The following is a 10,553-nucleotide window of genomic DNA, read 5'->3' on the forward strand; positions in this document are numbered from 1 at the left end:
ATATATATATATATATATATATATATATATATATATATATATATATATATATATATATATACACACACACATATAAATATATGTGTATATACATACATACATGTGTTTATATATACATATATTTATGTGTGAGCATATGTATAAGCATGTATCTCTCTCTTTTTCTGTCTGTCTGTCTCTCTCTCTCTCTCTACACACACACACAAAGTTATATAATGGACACTGAATATTAAGATCATTATACTCAAACGATGGCATTGCTACACACACACACATGCACTCTCTCTCTCTCTCTCTCACACACACACACATGCACTCTCTCTCTCTCTCTCTCTCTCTCTCTCTCTCTCTCTCTCTCTCTCTCTCTCTCTCTCTCTCTCTCACACACACACACACACACACACACACATTGCATGCACATATGCGTGTATATGTGTGTGTGTGTGTGTTTGAACAATATCTTTGTATATATCCTGCAATCCCATCTGATGGAATTCTGGTGACCAGGCTCTTTTCAGGATGTTAATTCTAGGTTTGTCGTTAATTTTGCAGATATTTCAAGGTAAGAAATATAATTTTGGTTTTTAATTAAGTTTCCAAAAATGCATTTTCACAATTGCTTCTAATTCAGACACAAGGCCAGCAATTTTGAAGGAAGGGGTTAGATGATTAAATTGACCTCAGTACATGACTGGTACTTTATTTTATCAATCTCCAAGGGACGATAAGCAAAGACAAACTCAATGGAATTTGAATTCAGGACGTAGAGCTGGAAGAAATGTCATTAAACAATTTGTCTGATGTGTTTATGGTTCTGCCAACTCACCATTTAGTAAGAACAACACTTGCTAAGAATTTTGTTCAGTATGCTAACAATTCTGCCAACTTGCTGCCTTAATAATAATGATAATAATAATAATAATAATAATAATAGTTTGGGATATGCTTGTCTAAACTGACAAGGAGATTGAGGTGGACCATCCAGACATAATAATAACAGATTGGAAAAGCTAAATTACTTGAAAACTGCTGGACATAATGATCCCTTTTGATGGAAATATTGTTTGGGGAGAATTGGAGAAACTATTGAAATACAAGGATCGTGAAAATGAAATGTTTAAGTGGTGGGGTATGGAGATTAAAATAATACCAGAGGTAATTTGGAGCGTTAGGCTTGATAAAAAAAAAAGAAATATGGAAAGAAGAAACACAGAAGCTATACCAGAGCTCATGACAGTATATTTATGTGACGCTGGGAAACTTTTCTTCAAAATTGCCAGAAATTTTCAATATAGATTAGTAAATATTGCACAATTGAAAGGAATTGAAAGGAAATTTCTGACTCAGATTGTAACAAAAATGCTTGTATTTTAACTCCCAGAGAGTAATTAAAAGAAATTGAGATATTTAATGACAGTTGTAATTAATAATAAAAAAAATAATTATACATGTAACTGTAGCTGCAATTAAAGATATATTTTGCTGCAGCTTTTAATTAAATATCCTTTATACATGGTGTGGCTGTGTGTTAAGAAGTTTGCTTCACAACCACATGGTTCTGAGTTCAGTCCTACTGTATGGTACCTTGGGTAAGTGTCTTCTACTACAGCCTCTGGCTGACCAAAGATTTGTGAGTGGATTTGGTAGATGGAAACTGAAAGAAGCTCATCCTGTGTGTCTGTGTGTCTTTGTTAGTCTTACACCAATGCTTGACAACCGGTGTTGGTGTGTTTATATCCTGGTAACTTAGCAGTTCAACGAAAGAGACTAATACACTAAATACCAGACTTAAAAAGTGAAAAATAAGTGCTGGGGCCAATTCATTCGACTAGAAATCATTGAAGATGGTACCCCAGCATGGCCACAGATACAAGAGAAAATGTAATCTCAGCTGTAATTAAAAGAGGTTTTTACATATAGCAACTGATGTAATTAAAAATATTAAATGTAGAACCTTAGCTATAATTACAAAATAATATACTCTGATCTAATTAAAAATTTATGCTTGTAATCATTGATGTAATTAAAAGCAGTTTATGTACGAGGGGGTACCCCCCCCCCCACAAACTGGAAGTTTGCAATATTATTTTATTCACTTAGTTTTACATGTTTACACTTAGTTTTTTCCTTCTCAGTCTTCTCCATTTGAAGCAATGCCTTGGCTCAGGAGCGTTTCCCACTGTTCAAAGCAGTCCTGGAACTCTTGTGAAGTGATGCTTGTGTTTTGATCGTGGTAGCATCCTTGTAAGTTGCAAGGCTAAAAAAGAAAAAAAAGCCCTGAAGGCAGTGCTCCAGCGTGGTCGTAGTTAAATGACTGAAACAAGTAAAAGGAAAGAATATACATGTGCTTGAATGTATGCATGAGTGTAACACACTCCAGAGCCAAAGATCTTTCCTCTACCTCTCTGTCTCTATCTCTCCCCTCTCTCTATCTATCTATCAATCCCTTTCTCTCTTTCTATCTATCTGTCTGTCTGTCTATCTATCTCTCTCTCTCTATTAATCTACCTATCAATCCCTTTCTCTCTCTATCTATCTATCAATCCCTTTCTCTCTCTATCTCTCTATCAATCCCTTTCTCTCTCTCTCCGTCTGTCTATCTGTTTCTCTTTCTGTCTGTCTGTCTGTTTGTCTATCTGTCTCTCTCTCTCTCTCTATCAATCTACCTATCTCTCTGTCTGTCTCTCTATCTATTTTTTGTTGTAGTGTTGGCGAGTTCCAGGATAAGTTATATAGTTGCCGGTCGGAAGGTGGCCGAGTGTGAACAGCCATACATTGTCCATTTGCTGATTACAAAGACCAGCAACGAGAACTTCAACTGTGCTGGGACGATCGTGGATAACAGCCACATAATCACAGCGGCTCATTGTATGTGAGTAATGAATTTTGTTAATCTCTACAAACAACTCTGGTGTCAGGTAAAAAGCACCTGTGCTCAGTGCCGCATAAAAGCACCTGGCCTGGTGTCAGGTACAAAAGCACCCGTGTCCGGTGCCACATAAAAAGCACTTGAACTGGTGACATGTAAAATGCATTTGTGTTGGTTCTGCACATAAAGCACCCATGCTGGTACTGGTTCCACATACAAATGCACCCAGTACACTGTGTAAAGTGGTTGGCATTTGGAAGGGCATCCAGTTGTAGAAACCATGCCAAAAACAAACGATTGGAGTCGTATGTAGTGAAAATGAGTTGTACCTGTAATTCAATGGGCCATCCTTATATCACATTCTCAGTCATGCTGAAGAATCTGCCCGGGAACTACTTTAATGGCAGGTATGTCTGTGGAGTACTCAGCCACTTGCATGTTAATTTCACAAGCAGGCTGTTCCGTAGATTGGATCAACTGGAACCCTCAGTGTTGTAACCGACAGAGCGGCAGTTGACCAGCTCCAGTTCAACCATGCAACGAATGCCAGCATGGAAGACGGACGTTAAAAGATGGTGATGATGATGATGGTGGTGATGGTGATGATGATGATGGTGGTGATGGTGATGATGATGATTTGTACTCCATTTCAGCTCCAGTGATGTGAAATATGTCTACATTCTGTATGGTTCAGTTTCAAAGTCGAAGTTTACGTCTATCGTCCGCGTTTCCAACTACACTGTACACAAGATGTTCGAGAAAACGGACGACAACATCTGTGAGTATTTAATGGGGATATTTCTCACTGGTTCCTTCATCCTTTGGGCACTGATTCCCAGGTGGGGGGGGGGGGTAAGGAAAGAGTGAGAGTGTGTGAGTGAAAGAGAGAGAGAGGCAGAGAAAGGAGGAGGGGCTGAGAGAGTTACATAGATATAAAGAGGTTGATATAGAGTGAATGATTTAGAGAGAGGGAAAGAAAGTGAAGATAGATAGATAGATAAAGATAGACAGACAGAGACACAGATAGATACAGCAAAACTTAACAGGTGTTCAACGCCAATTAGAAAACCATTAAAAGATCAATATTTAACAAAAAACTATTTTAGTTCCTAAACAATGGCATTCACTCCTTTAGAATGGAACGGCTGCCAGAAAAACATATTTAGAAATCAAGAAATGATAAAAGAAAATCAAAAAAGTAATCCAAGGCTAGGCATAACCATTGATTGAGAAATTTCCTTCATAAGCATGTTGTTCTGGATTCGGTGTCATTATGTGGCACCCAGATGTCTACTACACCAGTCTCTGGTGCACCTGTACCTTATCAACGGAATTTGGTTGATGGAAACTGTGTGGAAGCCTTGTGTTTGTTAATGTACGTATGAATGTGTTTGTGAATTGGCCTGTCTCATGGGTCACACACACCTTTTATTTGTTTCAATCATTAGACTGTGGCCATGCTGGGGCACCACCTCGAAGAATTTGTAGCCTAATAAATGGACCCCTGTGCCCCCCCCCCTTTTTTACAGCTTATTTTATTAGTTGCTTTTATATATATATATATATATATCTACTCTCTCCCAACACTGACATATATTTCCTGCATATGTATATCTGTCTATCTATCAATCTATGTATGTTTATATATATATATATATATATATATATATATATATATATATATATATATATATATAATATGTATGTATGTATTATTTTACCGTTGTCTTTATTTCAGTGAATGATGTTGCCCTCCTGACCCTCAGCACACCACTGCAGTTCAATAAATGCCTGCAGCCCGTTCAGTTGGCCACAGCTTGTGAGAAATATCAGGGAGACTGTCTCATCTCAGGATGGGGGAAAACAAGCAGTAAGACCTTTACACCAACCACTCTCTCTCTCCATTTTTAATTACACTTTCTTTGTCACTGTTTCTCATCCTTTATCTCTAAGATGTGCACACACACACACACATATATATGCATACTCATATCTTTACTTACTTATATCCTCACACAGGCACGCACAGAGACATATGCACATACATACATACTCATATACACTCACAAACAGCTGTAGAAACATTGCCAGATCAGATTGGAGCCTGGTGCAGTCTTTATAAGTAATATTCTAAAAGAATATATAATTGAACTTATGTTGAGTGCTCAATTATCTTGAGCAAATAAATGTGTATATACGTGATTTTATATTATTAATTCATCAATAATATATTTAGGAAATCAATATTTAGTATTTCAAAAGATATATATCCAACATAACATGGTAGCATAATAAATTTAAAAGTTTAAAACATAAAAATAAAAATACGGAATATAAATATCGATACATATAAAAATCTAAAAATAGATAAATATATGTTTAAATATATATGCGTATAGGTTTACAGTTATCAGGTAGGCACTTTAAATTTCTTTTAAAACATTTTATTACATTTAATTTCTTACAAATTGGAAAGTGAGCTTGACAAAATTAGCATAGAATAAGGGTTTCATATTTTTTTATAATTAAGATCTAAACTGTTAATATATGAATGCAGAAGAGATATTTGAATAACTGTAAACCTACTTTTGGGCCACTCTGTGTATATATACATATATATAAAAAACCCATTTCTTTCCTTTTCAAAGCTTTAGGTGAAGAGCCAGACACTCTACAGACAGCAGAAGTATCGCTGATGGACCAAGGCAAATGTGCAGCTCATTTGGCAATCAAGGAACAGCAGATATGTGTTGGTACAGGGAAAGTCAACAGTGAAGCTATTTGTCGGGTAGGACACGAGAACTTATTCATGCATTTTATATTGTAAATAACAGGGTCCTTACTCATAGGTTTCCAGAGCATGTCTAAGAGTGAGGATGACAAAACAGTGTCTGTCCCTTGATGTAGAACAAAATACCAGAAGCAGCATTTCTCAGCTTCAGCCCTTAACAGTCTTGCATCTATAAATATAAATTTTTCTTTCGGGTGCAGCCCCCTAGAAAAAATTCAGCCTGGATATCAAATAGGCTCAGAGCCACTGATTTAAAGAGACTTTGTTGAGAATAAAAATCCCGTTTTGTTGGTTTGCCTGTTAAGGATATATACTTTGTTGGATACTTTGCTGTACACTGATGTATATTTATATATATATCACACATACATATATATATATACACCGTAACGTTTTGATATTTTGTGTTTGTTCTATGTAGAACAAATGTTACATTTTAACCCCAAGAAAACATCTTTTCTGCTGGTTTCAAAATTTTATGGTTTAGTACTGTTACTACATAGATCTCTTTCAGAGATTTTAAACCTGGCTCTTTTATCTTTATATATATATAATTAGCACATGAAAACACATTCGAGCAAGGTCGTTGCCAGTGCAGGTGGCATGTAAAAACACCATTTTGAGCGTGACCGTTGCCAGTACCTCCTGACTGGTCTTCGTGCTGGTGGCATATTACTCTACATCTGGTATTTGAGTACTATTATTTTTCTACCTTCTTTCACATTTACATGCTTACTCCGGTGTGCAGGTTCAGAAGAAGGAGTAAATAGATTACATCAACCCCAGTACACAACTGGTATTTTATTTTATCGATTCCAAAAGAACGAGAGGCAAAGTTGACCTTGGCAGAATTTAAACTTAGAATGTAAAAACAGACAAAATGTCTCTAAGCCTTACCATAACTTTTTAAATATTGTTGCTTATTAGAAAGTTACTATTTTTAAATTTCAGAACATGAGATATTCAGCAGTAAAGATTGTTTGACCAACATAACATGGCAGTCCTGGTTTAGGATGAATGTTGCTGTAATTTAGCCCCAGGAGACATCATCTCCAGCTGGCTATAAGGACATAGATCGTATCATATAGCCAGCTGGAGACAATATCTCCTGGGGCTAAATTACAGCAACATCTGTCCTAAACCAGGACTGCAATGTTATGTTGGCAAACAATCTTTGCTCCATTGGTGCTTATGTATTAACCTTTTTTCTTGTGTTCTTCTATTCCACAGGGAGACTCTGGAGGTCCGCTAGTTTGTACAAGTGCCAAAGACGGCAGCAGGGTCCTTGTGGGTGTTGCATCTTTTGGCTGGACCTGTACCGAAGGGGTATCAGTTTTCGCACGAGTCTCATATTTCAAAGACTGGATTAAAACCAATCTGAGATCTTGGAATTAAGTTGGATTTCAAACCAGTTTGAACTACTTCTTTCATTTTGGACAACAACAACAACAACGGTTTCAAATTTTGCCACAAGAGTAGCCATTTTGGAAGAGGGAATGAGTCAATTACATTGACCCTGGAAGGATGAAAGGCAAAGTCGACCTCGGCGGAATTTGAACCTAGAACATTGCGATGGGCGAAATACTACTAAGCATTTTGTCCAGTGTGCTAACGATTCTGCCAGCTCACCACCTTAAAATAAGTACCAGTTGAACACTGGGGGTTGGTGTGATCAACTCCTCCCCTCCCCTCCTCACAAAATTGCTGCCCTTGTGGCGAAAAATTTGAAACCAGTAATAATTAATAAATATTGCAATGATGGCCCCTTTTTTTCTTAATAAAATGATACATCTGCACACATAAATCTGTCTCCAGTTTATTTCTTCATAAGGAATTAAGATGGCATTGCTTTCAGTACTTCCTACCTCCATGTTTTTACTTTACATACCACTAAAAGAAAATAATTGTATCTCCACTTTAGAGACACCAGATGTCAAATTTTTTTTTTATTTCTCCACTTTAGAGACATCAGATCTTTGATTTTGAGAGAAAAATTTTTGAAAAGCTGATGTCTCTAAAGTGCCAAAACTTGGAAAAGTTGTTAAGAGGGGGGTGGGGGTGGGGTGTAACTCTTATCAGTATAAATTCAACATGACCCTAAGCATGCCTCACCAAAGTATTACCATGCCCCACGTTGGGAATCACAGTGAGCAATTTTGTGGGGAGATGCAGTTGATTACGTTGACTCTAGTACTTGATGGGTACTTTATCAGCCCCTGAAAGGTGAAAAGCAAATTTGACCGTGGCAAGATTTGAACTCAGAATATAAACAACTAGAAAAAAATGCTACAAAGTATTTTATTCAAAGTTCTAATAATTTTGACAGCTTGATACCTTAATAATAATAATAATCATCCTTCCTGTTCTGGGGGAGAAGGCCCCTCAGCGGAATTTGAACTCAGAACGATTCTGCCAGCTGGCTGTCTTCTAAATAATTGCCCATGGGCATATGGCGTAGTGGTTAAGATTCCAAGTTCGATTCCAGGCAGTGACATGAATAATAATAATAATAATAACATTGAAAAAATACCTTAGAAATGAGAACCCAGGTTCGAAATTTCCCCAAGACACCCGAAGAAGGCTGGAGGGTACATCAGCCGAAATGTTGTGTTAACAACAAACAAGATGGGGACAAATATCCATCAAATGTAAATAATAGGCCTGTAAAAGCACAATGCCTGAAATTTTAGGGAAGTGGGGACAGCTAGTTGAAAACAATGGCCCCCAGTGCATAACTGGTACTTATTTTATGGACCCTGAAAGGCAAAGTTGATCTTGGTGGCATTTGAACCGTGAATGTAAAGACAGATGAAATGCTGCTAAGCATTTTACCAGTTCACCATCTTAATAAGTAAGAATGGTTTCAAATTTTAGAACAAGGCCAGCAATTTTGACTCCAAAAAGTATAAAAGTCAACCTTGGTGGAATTTGAACTTGGAATGAAAGGAAATGAAATGCCACGAAGCATTTTACCTGTTGTGCTAATGATTCTACCAGCTTGCTGACTTCCGAAAAACACCTACAATTTTCAATGGAAGACAATTTAGAACCATGGGAACACAAGGTACAAAATATTCAGTGGACAACAGGTACATGCACAAAAAGCCCATCAAATGTATTCCATCCCACCTTCAGCTGCTTATCGGATATCATTATGATAGCTGAATGATAACCATTCAACCTGGGAGAGTCAAAACTGCCTGGAAATGAACAAAGTTGGTTCAAATATTAGTACAAAGTCCATTGTGTTTTACATCTAGTTACTGTTACAAAACATAAATAATATAAAATTGATTAAAATAAACCATAATGAAAATATTCATTATATAAACAACCTGGGACCCATATGTAGCAAAGACTTGTCCCTTCATTTAATTGCTGTTTGTAATCTACAAATGAAGGTTCAGAATTGTGTAATAGGATAAACAAGTGTCAAAGTCATTCGTTTACAATTTTCCATAAAAACATGTCTTGCTACAGGGAAGTATAACCTTGCAGGGAAGCTGGAGGTGGTTGGCAACAGGAAGGACACCTGTGGGGAAATTTGCTTTAACAAATTCCAAATTCCACCTGACTCAAGCAAGAACGGAAAAGACATTGAAGCGGCAACGAACGATTGTTTATTTCTTGCAAAGTCAGCAAGAGAGTCATTAAAAAAAGAGATGTCAGGTTAAAAAAAAAACCTTTATTTGTCTTCAATTAGATAAAAACAGCAATAGTTACTTATACATGAAAATATTAAATTAACCGAATCCCCCAATTAGGGATGATAATGGTGTCAGTGATGTGGAGTGGCAGTTTTGATGAAAGTGAAGTCAAACGAGCAAGTAATAGATAAATAATTAGATATAAAGCTGGATACACACACACACATATATATAACTCGATATACAGCTACATGCACACACACACTCTCTCACAACTTGATATATTAGCACACATACATATTTAAGAAATTTTCCAAGAGCTCTAAGGCTCATAAATGCCAGTTTCAATGACATATAACTGAGATCACAATACTGCTCTCTGAAAGGCCCGCCAGTCCATTGCAGGGTTGAAGGCGAGACTGGACTTTATCTAGCCCAAAGGGATGAAAGGCAGATTTCACCATAGCCATGTTTTAACTAAGAATGTTAACAACCAGGATTAACACCATCTTGTTTGACATGTTAATGATTCTGCCATCTTGCAGCCATATATATGTATATATATAAATAAATGTAGATGTATTTTATTTTTAGAAGGAAAAGCTTGACAGTGACAATAACTACAAGATCTGGCATAGATCTCTTCACCAGGTCATAAAATACTTTTGATTTTCCAAGTTGCATATACATGTTTTAGTTCATCTGATGGGTGGAGCAATGTAGTTGCAAAATAGCCAGAGAAAGGCAACTTGGAGTCACTGCTAATGTTTTCCATGTAAAAATAAAATACATGACACTCTTCTTACACATGCATACACACACACACATCTTCATATAGCATCCAATTTTCCATTTTTGCATGAATTAGATGGAATATATTAAAGTAAATTTTCTACAACCTGGGGCCCTTGTTCTCATCAACCCTTACCTGTTTTCAGGCAAGATGATATTTTCCACAAAACACTGCATATAGACATCAAATATATATATAAATAGATAGATAGTGATATATAAATATTATACATACAGACATGTATACAATATACGTAGACCTTCATATATAGACATACAATACACACACACACACACAATACATACAGCCATAGTTAAAAATAAGCACCTCCACCCAACAAAGCCAGCATCCAAAGATAAGTTACAGGGTAGTTGCTATTTCGTGCCTAAATATGTATATATATTACTTATGAGAGAAAGGAAAAAATTCATTTGTAAAAAATAAAATAAAAAG

The 10,553-nt window shown here is 36.5% G+C and overlaps 1 protein-coding gene across 3 annotated transcripts in view; it reads left to right on the forward strand.

The window, feature by feature from the left end:
* Positions 1-7,464, forward strand: part of LOC106873760 (chymotrypsin-1) — a 12,807-nt gene extending 5,343 nt beyond the window's left edge. Inside the window, exons 1-6 of one of the 3 annotated variants that reach the window (XM_014921264.2) lie at positions 404-562; positions 2,707-2,872; positions 3,523-3,647; positions 4,608-4,739; positions 5,518-5,657; positions 6,891-7,464. In XM_014921264.2, the coding sequence (XP_014776750.1) occupies positions 520-562; positions 2,707-2,872; positions 3,523-3,647; positions 4,608-4,739; positions 5,518-5,657; positions 6,891-7,055 (771 nt within the window). In that variant the 5' untranslated portion in view covers positions 404-519 and the 3' untranslated portion in view covers positions 7,056-7,464. Of the gene's footprint in view, positions 1-403; positions 563-587; positions 2,873-3,522; positions 3,648-4,607; positions 4,740-5,517; positions 5,658-6,890 lie in introns of those variants that run through there. The other 2 variants (XM_052976211.1, XM_052976209.1) reach the window with 2 other exon arrangements.
* Positions 7,465-10,553: the final 3,089 nt, after the last annotated feature.

The sequence above is a fragment of the Octopus bimaculoides genome, chromosome 24, assembly GCF_001194135.2.
Source record: "Octopus bimaculoides isolate UCB-OBI-ISO-001 chromosome 24, ASM119413v2, whole genome shotgun sequence".
NCBI lineage: Eukaryota > Metazoa > Mollusca > Cephalopoda > Octopoda > Octopodidae > Octopus > Octopus bimaculoides.